This window comes from Topomyia yanbarensis, chromosome 2 (assembly GCF_030247195.1).
Source record: "Topomyia yanbarensis strain Yona2022 chromosome 2, ASM3024719v1, whole genome shotgun sequence".
Lineage (NCBI taxonomy): Eukaryota > Metazoa > Arthropoda > Insecta > Diptera > Culicidae > Topomyia > Topomyia yanbarensis.
The window spans coordinates 368,702,523-368,722,094 of NC_080671.1; the positions used below are offsets into that span (position 1 = coordinate 368,702,523).

Sequence of the window (19,572 nt, forward strand, 5' to 3'; positions counted from 1 at the left end):
TAATAAAAAAAACTTAATACGGAAACAAGTGTTACTTTATTTTCTAATTATCACGCGTATTCAGTGTTAGTTACATAAAGGTGAGATACAGTTTTTAGGAAATTAATGAATGACTATTACACTACAGTGAGATTTCTTAGTGACTTACTGAACAAACGAGTTAACCGATAATGGATCTTTCTTCGTCTATCATCGTTTCGCACTGTTGTAAGTATATAATATTAGCATAATATGTGCTCTATCCATCCGTGAATTTTTACCACTCCGTTCTGTTACGATATCACAATTAAGTATTTTTGTTGTGTTTCAAAATGTACATTTGCTTTTTGGTTGTTTTGGGAAAGATTAACTTCCATTACAATAGAGTTACATTTCATTTTAGTAACTACAACTGAGCTTCAACAATAATAGAGAGCCATTTTTGTAAGAATTTGGCTTCTCGTAAAACGTAATTTTGTGAATCGGAAAAAACAATTTATTAAAACAAGTCATATAAATGAATTTGCATTCACTCCCTCTCATCGATCGGGTCAAATCTCTCTCGTTATCTATTTTTAGGTCCAGTGGACTGCGCTAAAGGCTTGAGATATTTATTATCACTCCTTATAGAAGACACTGGTGGTCGATAGGTAAATTGGAAGGAATTGGAGGCTGCGGCGGTGATCACGATACTGTTGGGAATATGTGATGACAGTATCATCACAGTTCCTCGATGGCGGAGTGGTTAACGCACTCAACTAGAGACTGAGAGATCGCAGGTTCGATTCCTGCTTGAGGACATATCTTTTCTCAGTGTTTCCAATAAAAAAGGTGAATTTTCACCGTTTCTTCATTCTCACCGTTCCGGTCATTCTTTCTCTGTCTGTTTTCCATTGGACACGTTCATTAAAACCCGTTTTAACCCACCTAGTGGTGCAATTGTGCCTTTCTCATTTATCCAAACTACGATTCCCATGGCAAGTTATGTTTAATTTAATGGTGGAACTGTCTATTACATATTCAGTGCGATTTACACATACGTACAATGAATCGACAGCTACGAACTTGAATTGCTATGTGTCGACGCTGAAACACTTGAAACCAACGATGATCCAGAAGGAGGACTCGGGGGTTGGACCCCGCCAGAAATTTTCAACTTGTTAAGAAATTTTAAATTAGTTTCTCAACTCAAAATCATTTCAAACCAAATTTTTCCCTGGTTTTTCAGACCCACTAGGAAAATTTATTCCGGAGGAACCAGAAAATTTTATTCGAGTAGGGGGATAAACGATGAGGAAAGGGCGGTTTAAGGAAGGGTGGTGAGTGATTTGGGGTGCCCCTCACCGTATCCCCCTAACTACGCCTCTGATACGGGCTTCAGTATACCTGTGAACGGAAGGTTTTATAGCAGGGAACGGAAACTTAATACAATGAAATTCAAAAGAATGGAATAATTGGTACTTAGCTGTGGAACATTTGTAGTATCTGGTACACTCAAAACTCGGCCGTAATACCTTCACGATAATAAGAAAAATGTTCTAATAGCAAGACGTTTAATACTAAAACGGTCCCAACAAAAAATTCCCCAAACTGCAATACCAACACATTCAAATCTTCTCTGCGTCGAACTCATGTTTCAGCAATTCTTATACAATAAATATTAACGCGTCATGTGTAGCACTTCGCTTGTCATTGTATTGCACATTAAGCAAAACGAACACAATGTGGATAAAGACCACTTTCAATTTTCTCTACACGACACATTCCGTATTTGAAGATCGGCTCACACTCGGCTAGCTTCAAAGTACAGTCAGAATAAAAACCGACACGGAATAGTGGTGTTGTATTTCGGTCGGAGTTAAATTGAAATTTGATTTCTATCACGGACGTCAACAGCAAGGTAGCGACTACACAAAACATTAACAGTCCTTCCAGTCGTGTACGGAAAGCCAGTTTGGATCCACGTATCCGAGCCGAGGGTCCGGATCCATACACTTGGCTAGATCTAAACAGCAAATCTGTGGCTGGTAAGGGGATGGATTAGATCTAGGGACTGGTCCATTTCCGGGTACTGGTCCAGATTCGGGAACTGGTCGGGATCCGGAAACTGGTCCAGATCTGGAAACTGAACTTTCGTCAGTACCAGGAGAAATCACTTCGAATCTTACTATCCATTCGGCAAAAAGGTGTTCCGCCGACCCTGATGTCTGCTCTATGAATTAAAATACGGTGTACGCTAGATGGCATTTTATACCAGCCGTACAGTTTCATATATAGCTGAGCTGCATTTATCTCGAATCCTGAAGATATTACTGCCAAAATATTTGAAAATCTCTCAATCAGTTCTTCGTTTATTTTCGTGATTGAAGCGGTTACTACATCGTACTCGAAAAATCTTTTGGCCGTGTTTCCATCATTTGATGAACCAGAACCTTGTTTAGGAACATCGATAACAAGACCAGTCTGTATTTTAAATGATTCCTGTATGTAGTTTTTTTCGATCTGACACGCTTAATTTTTCATGGGGTTTCCATGCCTGCCAACACATTACATCTTATCTGTATGTTATATGAAGCAGACTCTCCATACATCTGATTTATATAAAAATAATGAATAAATAAGCTACACTACTGCCATTCTTATTCATAATAGAAACATCTTTTTGTTTGGAGTTTTCTTTTGTGTTTCGTTTATATTATTGAACTCTTTGGGTGAAGCACCACACACGAAGCATTTTTGACATGATAATTCGGACAAAGCACTACAAACTTTAACATCAACCATGCTACATCTCATAGTGTGACTAATATAGAGCATTGCATAAAAATGTATAACCTCACTTTTCTGTCAGCACCGAGAGCTTGTTTACATGGACTTGGAATTTTTTTTGTTCCACCCAGTATAAGAAACTTGGTTCGAATTCTAACACCATGTAAACAAGTTCGCTGAACTGTCATTTTTCCGAGCATTTTAACTCATATGACGTCATCTTGCAATACTCCATTGATTTTTGAAAAGGATCAGCTGATGATGTATTCTGCGTCTTTCATGTTTTTGTATGCGTTTTGACCGCGTTGGAGTTGATTGAATAACTTCCGTGAGCGGTTTGGCGGCAGCTTCATTGCCTTCACTGCGAGCATTCATTTGTGCAGCAAATGCAAGCTCAGAAGCACACTTTTCGTATCGTAGACCAGAAACTCGTCTTCTCTTGTTGCGATCAGAAAGGTGATCGAAACCCCTCTTCGATTTATCATCCCGAGGAAAATACAATTCAGGAAATACTTGTCCGGAAAGCGTTGCGCTTTTGAAACAGAGCACGGTTCCGCTTGCAACTACGCCATTATTCTTGGAAGTTTGAGCACAAGTGGACTATCGCTTGTTTATGCTTTGAAGTAAGACTCTCTCGACCAATTTTTTTTCCGAACATGCTCAAACACTTTTTTGTTCCTCCCTTTCAGATCACTTTGTAACCAAAGATCAGACAAGTCAGAACCAGGGTTGCCACTATTTCTTAAAGAAAATCTGGCAGTTCAACTAAAAATGTCTGGAAAAATCTGGCACTTGACAGCGACCTCAAAGTCATCGAAATTTGGTATACATTTTAGTTTTCATAGAACCTGTATCAATGGATTTTTGTAAAATTTGGGACATTATTATTCAAATTTTCAAAATGTGTGTGTAGCAGCTTCTAAAACTTAAAAATCTGGTAGAACGCGAGGTTTGTCTTTTTGTCTGGAAGCTGCCAAAAACTCTGGCTGTGCCAGATAAATCTGGCATAATGGCATCCCTGATCAGAGCTAGAAAAGTTTAACATTTCCGCACTTTCGATGCTTTAAATATTTCAAACTATAGCAGAACACCATACAGATCAGCGAAATAGACTGAACATGGAGGAAGTCCCTCACTGAAAGTATTTTTTTCACGGATTGCTAAGACTGTGCACTTCAGCTACAATGAGGTATATATATATAGGTGTGGCAGAACACACGGTTTGCTAGTATTGGCAACCAAAAATATGTAAACAATCCAGAAGCACATCGGGTCGACGTCATAGCGTTCACACGATTCAATGGAGCGGAGCGAACGGTATGACGAAAGCAAGTCGATTTATTCTGTGATCACTCACACCACTCATCTAAGATTCATCTTACGAATACCAAAGTGCCCTCTTCGCCATACCTGTATATACCAAGGCGGATACAGGTGTGCACATTTTTTTGTGTGTGTGAGTGCGGTTGTCATTTTTCTTTGATGAAGCTGAAAAAACAAGAGGATATGAAGAAGAAAAGCACAAACGGTTGCCGTAGTGGGCCCTTCTGCTGCCATAAGTTTTGTTTCGGATCGGTCATAGTTAATTTAATCGGTTTTTTTCGAGGTAAAAAGTGTCCATAAGTGTTCTAATCGATAGATCCGAAGTGAAGCTTGGCTTTTTCTCACTTTTCATCGTGCGCTTAAGAATCAGGATGCTCGTTCGGATATTGATGTTTACTTCAAGGGCCCCAGCCGCCATGCTTAATTTTGCAAGTATAATACTAATACACTCAAAAGTGTCAAATGTTCCCACCTTTCTCTCCATCTTGTGTATATACGACATTGCTTCCCCCCCACCCAAGTAACCAATAAGCATTATAACGTAGCTTAATATCTGCTTTAGATCCATATATACAGTTATCTTAAAGAGCCGTGAAGCCCTAAATACTGATATAATGCTGATATTATGCCAGAAAAGGCGAAATATAGTGCTATTACTGTGCAGAGATTGACAGCTCGTTTCTGCAGTACTAATGCTATTATATAGCACCAGCGCACAAATGTTGATTTTGAAAGCCTTATATTGGCAATACTAATGTTATTAAAAAGTTTTAGGATGCTGTCATTGTCCGCCATGATTTTGAAACCATTTCTTATGTTTCCTTTCGGTTTAATGCTGTAATGGAGTTTCAATGCAACATTAGTTCAAATATATAGCCATTATAGTGCAATGGCTTTGTGCTTATGGTTACTTGGGTAGTCCAGATCGATACCGGAGTAGCAGCAACCCAGTCAAAACAATGCGGACGAACATGGTCAGGCGATACCCGGTCAAAAAAAATGCGGACGAACATGCACTGAGAAAAAACCTGTAGTATCTGTGACCAGACTTTCGTGGTTGTTTTAACTATTCCCCGAAATAGCAGTAATGACCATGAGATCAGTAATACTAAACATCTGTATCCCAAAAAATACTACAAAAATCGATTACCGCTTAACTATGCTGTTGTTATTTACGACAATTTGAACATGCTCACTCCAACAATATTTATCATCTATAAAGTGACAAATGAATAGTGTGAATCACTATTAAAATTCAAGTAAAAATAAAAATATGAACATGGTAAACATCTTGAATGTAAACAGTGCCATTGTTATAACTACTTTTCGTTTGATTGTCCTCTGCACAATATATTAATAAGTCGTGAACACTAAATGTATAGTTGTTATAGGAATGTAAAGGTTAAAATAACTATATAGACCGTTGATGTGGACTTTACCCTTGTCGAAAGCAGCTTTTGCGTATAGTGATTTTCAGCTGACAATGCTTTGTATTACTAACAACCATAAAACTTGTCAATGTTTGCGATCCCATTAAGTCTTTCTGCAGGATGCGGCCATTACAGTGAAAAATGTATAAATAACATACGTGCGTGTTTTTTGGCGTACTCTGTAATTTTATTTTTTTAACTATCGCACTAATATTATCTCTGTAATATTACGGTAAGGTGATAGCATCATTACCCGTTGTATGGTAGAGTCCCAGTCAGGGAAGGTATTTAGTAGCCAAATATGAACCTCACAAATGGTCTGTACACTAAGAATCGGTTTCAAGTCCTACGAAATAGAAGGTCATGTTTCGCAACGGACTGTATTACTAAGTATTTGCTTTGCTTTATTGCACTATGTGAGTACATACTTCAATTTAATTCAAAAACGATGTTTTAAAATCATAAATATTTTTTGGTTCTTTTCAGTTAAGCGTAAGAGCAGAAAAAAGGAGGCTGAGATATGGTTGCTGAGCCGATTAATATTTTTATAAAAAATGTGTAGCATCAATAAACTAAGGGATACTTTCCAAAAGCTAGATTGGCTCAAACTTTCTTTTGTCCATCCTCACCATCCATATTGGCTCGCGTCATTTCCAAAACAATGATATCCCTTTTTAAAATAACTAGAAGGAAAATGTCAAAACCCCAAGGTTTTAGTTATTGAAAGCAGGCCCTGCTCAGGATGACTATGCTTATTGTTATACCAAGCATCCCACTTTTAATGGTCATTCATACAACAGAGTGTTCAATTTGACTATTATGCATAAAGCATGGTAAAACTGGTAAATAATTCCATTCTACTGGTTTAGTTATAACAAACACTTCCAAGTCAAGATAACTATGAACATTGTTACGGTGAGCATCCCACTTATAATGGTCATGCTTACAATACAATGCTCAATAGTACTATTGTGGTCAAGAGCTCTTGTATAGTAAACTTGAACATGGGTATAGTTGATGTGACCTGATGCTATAGTCGGTTAAAAACCACTACACTCGAAAAGTCGAATTTACCTCCTCATATGGTACATGTTACCATATAATTTTTCTTAGTGTGGTCAGGTGATTAAACAGTTTGGCGTTTGACTCAACTCGCCTGTGCTGATTGCCCCTAGGAACGAATGCAATTTGCGAATGTGATTTAAAGGCAATTCTTAATACTTTGACAAATTTTCTGGCGGCTGAAATGGACTTGGTTGTTTTTCGCGTTTTTCTAACATGGCGGTTCATGTTTGGCTTAAGCTTTAAATTGTTTCTTTGACAATTGGCGTGTTCTCACTTGTACTTTGTCTAGTGCACTTCATTTAGCCAACGAATGTGGGAAATTGTGGAATGATGTGTAAGTATAGTAGAACAAGATCTCTGACCTAAAGTCTTAATGAACGACAGATTGTGATAACTTCAATTTTCCAGCAAATTGCTGGCAATTAGGGGGCTATATCAAATGCAACATTTGGGCGATTTGCCGCCGTCATTTTTTTGCCGCTCGTTCACGGAACGCGCCATTTAATCGCCCTTAATTGCCTACCTATACTTATTTTCGGACTCACTATGTACCCAAATAAACTTATCAGCATACTAGGTAGGGGAGACTGAGGAGACTTGATCCCCGGGGAGACTTGATCCCATCATTGTAACTCAAAGGCGGATCAGAGTACATTAATCGAATATACTAGAAAGTTGCGCAGCTTTATCTAAACATAAGTTTCTTTAACACAAAAAAATAAATTGGATATGTGTTACCGAATTTTTAGCGATTCAAAGAAAAAAATCTCAGAAGAACTGAAGAAGATTTATTTTCAAAATTTTCAAACTTTTATACAATTGATAAAGTCACCCACTACATACTATACTTTTGCATACAGAATTACAGGAGAATGTCAATTATATGAATACGTTACGATTGAGCTGATTTTTTGTTCAACTATACTTGTACTAAACTTTGCTGAAATAAATGCTATGGGTTCACTTGATCCCTTCAAATTCGTGGAGATTTGATCCCCTTCGCCATGCTTCATACACACCACTGAAAATAACCAAATTCACACCAGAACAGTTGAAGTCATTGTTGCCATAAAATAACAAAAAAACTGTCAAAAATGAACGCTTCAACGTACAGAAACTTAACTGTAATTGTTTACTACAGTATACGTAGCAACCATGCATCCCACATTTGACGTTCCTCAACCATAAGAACGACAGCTTTCAAATAATTGCACAGAGATTTGGAGAATTCGAAAAAAAATCTTGTGAGAGATGCGTAATATGTAGTAACAAAAATAGTAATATGTAATCGCAACAATTTAATCAATACCACAATACATTTATAACATTGAATGGGGTTAGGTAGCTATTTTTGTTCTATTAGCGAGGGTATCACATTATTTCATTGTTAATTTTATTATTTCAGCCTCTTTGCTTTGTTATTAGGCGCCATTTTTTATTTCGATTATAGAGGTTTTAGCCTTGAGGTCATTCGGCACTTATTAAGGGCCAATATAATAACAAAATTGTGTTGAGAATGGTGAAAATCTTCTGTTTGAGCGCAGCTAAAACTCAAATCGAGTACCCCTATCATCGCAACACCATTTGAGCCAATGCGTTGAGCAAAGATGGCAGACGCTGCTCTAACCAAAAGCTTCAGATGGGTAGGATGATAATAGACAAAGGGTAAAAATAGGCTTATTACCCTACATGCTCTTTTAAACACGTTTTCAAAAAATAATCAAGTGTTCCCAAATTAGGGATCGAGGCTCCACTAATCAAAGAATTTTCCAGTTTTTTGTTGTTTTCCAAAAATGCTCATAGCTCATGTCCAGTATAATATTTCCATGTATTTTTTTATGATTATCAGTCAACCCTAGAAACAATATAAAACTACAAAAAATACATAGTTTTTGTATCATTCCACGGAGTAGGATTGAAAAATAAAAAAGGGTATCAAGTCTCCTCAGTCTCCCCTAATAACCGCCAAGCTTTAGAAAAAATTTAAATTGGTATTGCATATCATAGCTTACCATAATCTGTCGTTCGTTAAGACTTTAGGTCAGTGATCTTGGTCTACTATATTTACACACAAATTCCTTTTTTCGTTGGCCTAATAAGGTGCACTAGACAATTAAACAACAAGCGAGAAAACGCGAATTGTTCAAAAATCAAGTTTACGCTTAAGCCACACATGAACCGCAATGTTGGAAAAACGCGAAACAAAATTAATTAGTCTATTTCAGCGGCCAGAAAATTTGTCTAAGTATTTAAATTGCCTTTTAATTGCATCCAAAAGGTGGCAGTTGTTCCTAGGGGCAGTTAGTACAAGCGAATAAACTAAAATGTCAAAATATTCAATTTGCCTGACAATATTCGTCCCCGTTTTTTTGACTGGGTATATATGCCAAATTGCAGATAACCTCCGCTGAGTGGGTCTCTGGAATGAAAAATCTACAATTCTAAATATTCATAACATGATGCTCAAAAGCGCAGCTTATTCCACACAAGGAAAACGTTCGAGTTCATACGGGGTGGAGTTAGATTAACTCCGAGTCGCTGAGAGCTTAACAGCAAGAACCAGTTTTGATACCTAGAATTGGAACCAGTGTTGCGGCACAGGTTGGGTTCTCCTCTAGGAGAAAAGATTCTTTTGTCTTAAAGGTCACACAGTGTACAAATATAGAAAGATGGCGAAAACACAGATAAGCCCTTCTGACAGATGGTGCTAAACGATACAAAGACTGAATTAATATTGATACTAACTTAAATTTTCTAAACAAGTTGAAAATTTCAGAAGGATCTGGACCCAATGATCCTCACCAAGCAACCAGAAGTTCGGATAAAACTTAAAAAGCGCACTTTGAAGTTCACATAAAGTTCTTAGCGAACTTTCAAGCTGCTTAAGCTTTAATGGAACTTGAAAGCTGCTTAAGCCGCAATTAGAACATAAAACATACTGAAAAATTATTTAAAACGAGAAGCTTATGCAGCTCCCTTATACGAACTTTTGGTTGCTTAGGTCCTCTAGATCCTAGTCTGAAACATAGTCTTCAATACAATCACCTGAATCACAGACTGTTCCCAAATTTGTGGTAGCTGTTCAGACCATAATGGCAACAACAAACGCACAGCATCCAGCACCCTAACCTCAACAACCAGCACCATCAATAAGGAAGTTAATACTTAAGACAGCGGGTTTACGCTAGTGAATATTTAAATTACTCGTCACGCTCTTTCTAAATATTGGCGAGATTTAATGTACTTTATGGTACTTAAAGTTACTTAACCGCGAGAAATATCAGTGTGGTACGAAAGAACAAATCGGAAATTGAAGCAAATGCGAATTTTTTTTTGAAACAGTGTATGGAATCAGAAGTAAAACTATCAACTCTACTGTTACGCAGCACACAGTAACTTGTTAGAGTGCTCTTAAGGGGAGAATGCTGCACTTTATTGGACTTTTAATTGACACCACGAATAATCAATAGCTTAACTTATTATTTGACATACAAATTCATTTATTTGAAATGTGCTTACGTGGTTACGAAGGCGATAACAATTCCATTTTATTGATGCAGCTCATAATTCATAATATAATGTATAAAATATAATGACAGATATACAAGCAAAAGAAATTAACGCAGGTTTTTGCTAAGTTGCAATTATGTCGTTTTAATTCCAGGCACTTAAAGCACTTAATTATGTTCGGATTTTTTATAATCACTGTTGTTAAGCCTTTTCGACTGTTTGCTTTCTTTTATTATTTCAATGCCTATTTCGATACATAAAGTGCTTTGGCTAACAGTTAATATGGAATACATTTTCTTTCAGCACTATAAAAGTGGTATTTAACTTTTCTAATGTGTCTTACTCATAAGATTCGCTTTATCTAGCAAACATTCGGAGACGCCAAATGTTAATACTTATCTCCGTTTCTTTGTTAGTACGAAACGTACTAAGTGATTTCTGCTTTTTAGTTTTATATTTGTATGAAATTTGAAACCTTCACCAATGTTTTGTTTTTTTTTTTGCATTACCCGTCCAGCAGGGGGTTCTGACGTGTTGGTCACTTGCTACAAAGCGGACATTTTCTATACATTTAATTTGTGTTATACAAAACGTTTTATTTGGTAGCTTAGTTTGTACGCGTGAGGAATTTAATGTGTTGGTCGCATGCTTTCATTGAATTTATTGGACATTGTGTGTTGCTTATAAATTGCTACATCAGCTATAGTTTGGAGCAACTATGGCGGAATTATTTGACGAAACACGGTTTTCCAAAATAACTGAAAATTCCCTTTTCCGCATACATTTATCGTCTAGAGCAATACAATAAAATCAAAGAATTAGAGAATATGGTTATCACTGTACCTAACTGAATCCGCAATCAAACACACTGCAGTATGCGAGTTATATTAAAAATTAAAAAGTTGGGAGTACACGAGAAACTTAACATGTAATAACAGATCCATGAATATCTAATCGAGCATGCCACGATTCTCGCGACAAACTTTGTTCCAACCAGTTTACCGGAAAGTTACATGGTTGCAGTGCAATGACGATGATTCGAGCAATTATAAATTCTAACGATCCTTCCATGTCGCTTTCTTCTTCTATTTTCCGGGCAGCATTTTGTCGTGATTTGCTTGTGGGTTGATAAAGTTTTTATCCTTTCTTTCTTCCGAAAAAAAGTTTTTTGCTTGATACAAAATGATAATGCTGTTAAATTATTCAAATCATTTGTTCCCCAGAGAGATATAGCTGCGTCGCTACGCTGGATCCGGTGAGGCTAATCTGCATTTTATCATTCTTCATTTTTGTTTGAGTTGACATAATTAATTCGTTAGTCAGCCTCTCATTCGAAATTGTTTTACTTATCTACAGTTTGTGAGTAATCTACATTTACTTTTGATTTAGTCATTTGCAACAGTTTCGAGTTTTACTTACTTACTCTTCGAGCGCAAGTTGATAGTTTGGATTTGGAGTTGATTAATTTGATAAAAAATCATGTTTTAAGTATTTCAAAGTCCTGCCGTCGTAGGTCCATGGGAATTAGGTAGAACGTAACTATGGGAATTTCGTTTATTTTGATTAAGTCAACCACACTCATGGTACCAAATGATACATCCGGTTTTTTTTTAATATTTCCAACCGATCAAAGGTGAAGCAAATTATTACAATTCAATGATTTTTTCTCCAAACAAACTAGCATATATAACTGTGTGAGTCTGCATCCTGCTACCGAATTATTATGCATATAACGATTGTTCAGAGTTCATCTTGAGTTTTACCTAAATTGCTGTGATCGACTTCAAACACTGCAGAATCTAGTATTCAGTTGTACGATCGACGTAGAGGCCCTCATGTCCCATAATGACTTGAAACACTTCGTCGAGTGCGAAAATGAAAGGGTCAATATCTTTGTCAACTAACTTCACCTCATAATCAGCTAATTCAAATGTCTGTTATTCTGGTATAGCAACCATGAAACAAAGACTTCAACAAGTATGCACGCATAAAAAGCTTAAACAAAAAATGTATTTTTCATTAAAAAAGTTAAAAATAGTACAACCATAGATCTCGTTAAGTTTTCAGATGTCTACATGAATTTAAATTTTGTGGTATGGACGAACCGAGGAATAACTAATGATCACAGGTGTCTTGGTTCAAATATAAGAATGGTAAACATTTGACGCCGTAAAAATCGAAAGAGAAAGTGAATAAAGTCTCCCATTGTTAGATATGGCGTTTTGAATAAAAGCTCTAGAAATATGTAAAGAAATTTTTCCGCTCTTCAAAATTAAAATTTAAAAATCAAAACATGAGACCTCAAAATAAAAAAATCTGAATATATTCGACTATTCTTTGCAATTTATTCTCTAAAAACAGCTCAATTTGAGGCCGCGTGAGTAAAGTATTTTTTCATCGTGCTTTAAAAATACCTGCACACATCTCGTATTAACAATGGATGTGTGTAGCATCATGCCTACTATTTTATTTTGACATTTGAAACATAATTTTACAAACAATTCATTTTTTTTGGTTTTTGACGTAAGTGCCAAGACTTTCCAATGGGGAAAACATCAAAATTGTGAGCTAAGCGAAAGCAATTATGTGATAAAAATCCCCCCAGAGTCAAGATTCGAACTTTGTAAACCGTCAGGGTAACAATTTAGCCCTGGGTGGAACTATACCTATTATGGCGTACACTCTCCGTAGAGTGTATTTGTTTACATATTATGCCCACCGCTGTTCGATACCGTTCACATTTAGTTGTAAATTTTCGTTCATTTTCGCGTTTGTGAACGGTTTTGTTTGTGCAGATAGGTGAAATAATTTTTGTTTCACATTTGTGTATAATTAGCATAGGGTTTAGTTAGTGACGAACCATGGTTATCAGACGCCAGAATTAACAAGTCCTTTTCGGAACAGTTTTCCGCCACTATTGCCAGTGAAGTAAAGTGCGCGCGTGTGACGGCCAGTTGAATCCGTCGAAGAGTGCCGGCCCGTGGTTCGGGCACACGTATAAGCGGTGTCGATCCGCTATTAAGGGGTAAGGTCAAGGAGTGTTTTCGCTACCCCGGCTAAACCGCAAGGAATCGAGTCACCGACCGTTCTGACTGTGGAGAATCCGTTGATCGAGCCAAACTCTCCTCCACATTTAATCGCCAAAGAGAACGAAGCAGGGCGGATCAAGGCTCCCCCTGGGAAGATCACTGTGGTGACTTCCGGGATCGTTAACGGCGAATAGACGATCCGGCGATTCGTCGCTAAGGAGGTTCCAACAAAGGAGTCAAGCTCATATCCCTAGCTAAAAGCAAAGGACCACTGCTGGAGCAGCCAACGGAAAACGGGAGAACTCGGCCGTCCCGGTCCCGGCCGGTCGGATATACCGCTCGTCGCCAATAGTAGTAGATCGAGTATCAGCGTGCAGAGGAGAGAAAGTTGGAGGACAATAAACACGGTAAAATTTAGTTTATTTGTTTTTCCCTTTTTTGTTTGTTTACATACGAAGGTTCGAAATTCCAGGTCGCCCTGATAAGAAGGGTCCGCCGGACAATCAGATCCTGAGTAGTGGGCAAACCGCTACTTACAACTTGCAACTCTTGAGACTCCGGCCCAATACACAAACCCGTATGCTATCCCTGGGATATGATGTCGTGTTAGGAAGCACACATGATTATTGCATTGGGGATAGTGATTGTACCCTGCCTCTAAAGCGAGATCACACACAACCGCAGCTGCAACCCAACACATTTGATCTATTTAATTACCCCGCTAGATACCGATATTCTAGATCGACACACTCGAGAAAAAAATGCTATAAATTCTCGCACAAAGCAACCAATAAAAATTTACCTATTTCGACATGCACACTTCGAGAAAACAAGATTAAATGTGTTAATCCGCTTCAAAATAGAAATACGACTTCTTTGCCTATATAAGGATCTTCATTTACACCATCCTACAAGGAACCATTCATAAATTACGTAACGCTTTTAGGGGAGGGGGGTATAACAAATAGTTACATGTTGTCACATATGGGAGAGAGAGTAGGCTGGGACGTTGCATGTTTTTACTGAAAAAATAAATTTTAACGGATTTGTTATGCAATAGGAGAGGTACGGATAAAGAAATTTATAACAATTTGTTACATGGAGAGAGGGGAGCTAATACTGGGAAATTTTTGCGTTACATATTTTATGAATGGTCCCCAATGTGTGGTCCAGAATGTCAATTTAACAGGAATTTTAACTTTTTGCTAAAGCTAAATAATTTGGCCTTACGATTTGTTCAGGAAAGTTGTGCTTTGCAATACTCTCCTGTTCGTCTAAACAGTAGGTAGGGTGGTTCTGATTTTAGCACCATTTAAAATTGAACTTTTTAACGATTTGAGACTTTCTTTACTTGAGGAATTTTTAATAAAAATATAACTTTTTAAAATAGAATTATTTTCGAATAAAGCACTTAGCATTAAAAACCGTTGCTATCATATATATGATATTTCTTTATAGTATAGATCATCAAAATATAGCAAATACGATATTTTTGAATATCTTGCAATATTTCCTCTGAAATAGTTCATTTTTAGTAAAAACTCTGTACAACTTTATAACGAAACTTAGAGTTTCATTATATCAAGACAAACTGTTCTCTTTCAAAATATCTCAAAGTATTTATAAAGTCATTTTAATGAAAATTCAAACGAAACACTATTTCGAACACTTAAAAAGTAAATTTTCTGATTTTAATAAATTTAAAACTACCCTACCCACTATCTAAAATAATAGAAAAAGCTTGTAAAGTGCAGCATTTTATCATGGAGACCAAGCTATATATTTTATATTTTCCACCGTGAAAGCAATTTAAAGTAAAATAAAATTTTAATATAACTCTTATACTTTATATTTTTTGCTAACATATCCTTTAAATGTGTTTCGGAGTTTTTTTAAGATAATCATTTCCTTCTAATACATCAAAACTTTAGCTTCTATTATTCAAAAGACTTTATAATATTAAAAGTTTTGGAATCAATTTTGTGAAATTTAAAAAAACGTAGTGCTCTCCATTTTTTGCTCAATTATACCTCCAATCATATATTTAGTTGAAAAAGAATTATCTTTTGTTTGTCCCAATGAATGATATTGGTATACCAAAGAACTTAATTTTTGGAGAAGACACTCTCATAACATTTCAACGATAATAGTTAAATATGTGGTGCCATGAAACAAATTATTCGTTTTAAAACAATCTTAAACTTGTCTGAATATGATTTCAGTTGTAAATGGCTACAGTGAAACCTCCATTTACGAACTCATTTTTAAGTAATAATTGATTTACGTAACTTTTTTTACGAACTAAATTCGAAATAACAAACTCTTTTTTACGATACAAGTTCGTAAAAAAAGTTTGAGTTGGAAGTTGTATACAATTTTACACATTCCTAGTTAACTGATATTAATAAAAGTTGGGTATTTTCGGAATAAAGTTAACGAGTTAATGACGGAAATTGATGTCTTGAGCCATTTTGTAATCCAACATGGCGACGGTTTCGATAAATTCTCTATAACCTCAACAATGTGGATATTTTTTGAATGGAGTTGACGAGTGCATGACGGAAATCGATATCTTGAGCCATTTTGTAATTCAAGATAGCGACTTCCGGTTTAGATAAATTCCCTTAACCTCAAAAATATGGGCAACGATTGACGAGTGAATGACGGGAATCTAAATCTAGAGCAATTTTGTAAACCAAGATGGCAACTTTCGGTTTCGATAAGTTCTCTATAACATCAGCAGTATGGATATTTTTGGAAAGGTGTTGACGATCTCATGACAAAAATCGATATCTGAAGCTATATTGAAACCCAAGATGACGATTTCCGGTTTCTCGGGGTTATCGTGAATATTGCTCAACCGAAAGTCGCCATCTTGGATTTCAATAAGGTTCCAATTGTCTATTTTCATTATCTACTTGTCAAGCCCATTCCAAAAATACTTATGTTGTTAGGGTTATCGTGAGTATTGCTCAACCGGAAGTCGCATCTTGGATTTCAAAACGATTCCATTTGTTCATTTTAATCATCTATTTGTCAAGTCCGTTCCAAAAATATCCATATTGTTAGGGTTATCGAGAAACTTGCTCAACCAACGAATTTTAATAAGAATGTGAAGCAAACTCTTTTCTCGAAGTAAATCCCAAATAGCGAACACTTTTTTACGAACTAATTCAATTTACGAACGGTTTGGTTTGTAAATGGAGTTTACAGTGTACCGCAAGAGTTATTTGAATAAAACAGTTTTTTCTAAAAACACCTAAAACACCCCAAACGTTGATTGTAAATTTGTTGTAAAATGAAAAATATGTCGTCAGCAAACTTTTCTAAAACTTTCATTCTACAGCTTCACTGCAGGTCGTGTGACTCTATCTTGAGTGATTAAAATGTCAAATTTTTTATCTTGATGAAATAAGAACCACTCTATTGTTTCCACAAAAATGATAAGCTCAAAAATTGCGAAAGTGGTTTAGTTTTAGTAAAATCTCATAATTCCTGCTGAATTTGCATTCTGGCCCACTGTGCAATGGTACGTCATCTTATGCTTCAGTAGCAGGAAACGTGGCTAAAAGAACGATGACGACCATGCCTCCAACTTCATCTCCATACAACGCTTACTTCACTCCAATGGATCTAGGTTGCATTACGGAAGCAAAAATCGATTTTTTTTGCAACAATAAATGTTTCAATTGATGACTGCGATGTTATATTCTACCTTCATATTTGAAGCTTTTCAAACTGGCTGGGTATTTTCTAACCAATTTGTCATGCCTTTAAAGTTTAAAAATAACTTTAAATAATCATTTATTTTTTATATGCTCGTGCATTAAAACGTGCGAAGACGAATTTTTCAACTTCTTGAGGGTTAAAAATTTAATTTAATATTTGGTTTTTTACAACCAAATATTAAGTTAAACAGTAACCCTAATTTTGTCATTCATCGATTTGATAAAATTGTTGGATTCGGTGGAGAAATCGCAATAGCGATTAATCGGTTAATCGCAGAATCAAATATTGCGTTTTACTCTCTTTTAACACCAAGGTGATCGAAAATTTACCTATTGAAGTTTAAACCGATCTTGGTATAGTTTATACTACTGCAGTGCATTCGCTTTTTCAATGCACTGGCGAGCAAACTAATTTCTTTAAACGAGACTTACAAAAACTTTCAAGAAATCAGTTGAAATTCTTCGTAATTGGCGCTTTTGACGCCAAACACCGATCGTGGAATAATGCATAAAGCAATTCCAACTAACAAACGAGAAAAGCATGAAAACTTGCTCAGCAGTTTGAGAGCGTCCATAATTTTAAACTCAACATTGTGAGTCCTATTGAAAATGAAGTCTTAGAAAATTATAAAAATGTTTCAAATCAAGAATTGTCTCTAGACGAATTTGTTGAAACAAGCTAAGGTGAGATCAAATTCATCCATTTCTAACACTCTTGTTGAAAACCTTGAGATATTTGGTCAAATTATTCAACAAATGTTTTCAATTAGCATACTTGGGAATGGAAGAACAAATGTGAAAGTATTTCCTATCCCGCAGCCAGATAAAAATTTAGCAGATGCATCTAGTTATCGACCAATTAGTTTACTCTCTTCTATTAGTTCTTCTATTCTATTAAAGTTTCGATAGTGTTTGACATAAAGGATTAATTGCCAAAATGTGGGATTTTATTTTCCAATTTACATAATCATGATAATTAAAAATTATGTTACCAATCAGACCTTACAGGTATATTATCAGAATTGTAAATCTAATATACTACCCGTTAAAGCAGGTGTCTCAAGGGCCAAGCGTCGCTCCAATCTTATATAATATATTTATCTCTGATCTTTCAAATCTAGCCGTAAGCAGTGAAAAGTCAGTTTTCTGTCATGATGCTAGCATCTTTGCCTCAGGTAAAAGCCTTAAGGTTATTGCCGTCGTCTGCAACGAAGTATGACTATTTCCAATGATTATCCGAAAAATCGGAAAATTTCCACTAACAGAAAAAAAAACACAATTAATTGTGTTTCCGCATAAGCCGAGAGCTTCTTCTCTTATGCATTTTTTTTAAAGGCAAACGACAGTTTGTTGATAACACTATCGAAGATTAAAAAAAACAAGTCGAATTGAAAGAAATATTCAAGGTTGTCGGAGTTATGGCGTGTTTTGGCAGAGGTTTGCAATGAACGCTCTTAAAGCCGAACCGCTTAACTGAAATCCAAAAACTAAAAAGATTATTGTAGAAAAATGTAATGTGGTGTACTTGAACGGATCGGTTCATTTAAGGATCACTTTGAAGAAATCCAAGAAAACTGCAACAAATATATAAAAAGTTTGAAATACACGAACCCTAGATATCATTAGAAGTAGAGTAGAGGTTCAAGTATTGCTCGTACTTGTCCACGGAGGGGAAGATGGGGTCAAAATGAATGTTTTTCCATCTACGTGTGACTTAAGCAGTTACGTACGGCCATAAACGTAGTGATAGCTTTAAGCACCATATCTACTGAAGTAGATTGCCGATACGATCTCAAATTCCAACATACATATCCAAACCATGAACTTGAAGCGCTGATGGATCACCCGATGTTCTATTTGAATCTATAGTAAATATTTTACATAATTATTTGATTCCATGTTCTTCATCTCTCAATTTAATTTGAGAAGTTGTTAAGAATGCCCTGTCCAGTAACATTTTGATTTTCAATTCTTCGGTGCAGCAATAGTCACATTGCATCAATTGATCGTGTGTTCTTACTACCTAGTTAGTGCATTTGTTTGTATTTGTTTGGTCGACCGACACACCTTTTGTTCGAATTGTTCGCCACGGTCTGTTGCAACGTCTAACACTACATTTCGTGAGGATTAGTTAGTGTACAAACAATGGAGAAGCTGTGAAAAATGGTATGCTATAAAAAACACTGTGCTGTTACGGCATTCTAGCCCATAGTTTGATATAATAACGGCCACCAAATGGCCCGCTGAAGCTAACTAAACGCTACGACTATGCACTGGTTTCATAAATTATTCGCTCGACGGTGATGATAGTGTGGCTAGATTCCTCTTTGTTAGCTTTCGTAGCCTAGGTACAGCAAACTGGACAAGGCTTGCTGCCGATGATAGTACAGTAGGAGATACAGTGTTGCCAAACAGAAGCCAACCCGATAAGGATCGACTGCCGCCAACCTCGAACTGTGGTTGCATGCATCAGCATCGTTGCAGCTTTGCAGACATCCGTGGACGTATCTGAGGGAAACAACGAATGAGTAATTAAATCGCTGTGGAAACTGCTGACGTGGACTGGACATGGTTATTGGGTTTCACACAACTTGTATAGAAGTTCTTGTATTTTAGATACAATTTTCGCTCTACATATGGTTGGGTCCCAAAACCTACACAATAAAATCTAAAACTAAATGCAGAGTTGACGAATCATTCATCGGTTCAATCTTTACGGGTAAAAAATGTGACATTCAC

General features: G+C 36.3%; 1 protein-coding gene and 1 non-coding gene across 14 annotated transcripts in view; one reads left to right on the plus strand and one right to left on the minus strand.

Moving 5' to 3' along the window:
* Positions 1-17: 17 nt before the first annotated feature.
* Positions 18-19,572, minus strand: part of LOC131684476 (uncharacterized) — a 231,462-nt gene continuing 211,907 nt past the window's right edge. For all 13 annotated transcript variants that reach the window (XM_058967399.1, XM_058967394.1, XM_058967401.1 and 10 more), the window contains one exon: positions 18-19,341. In XM_058967399.1, the coding sequence (XP_058823382.1) occupies positions 19,164-19,341 (178 nt within the window). In that variant the 3' untranslated portion in view covers positions 18-19,163. The remainder of the gene's footprint in view (positions 19,342-19,572) is intronic.
* On the plus strand, positions 707-779 carry Trnas-aga (transfer RNA serine (anticodon AGA)). Its single transcript has one exon. It is a non-coding gene; the product is annotated as a tRNA-Ser (tRNA).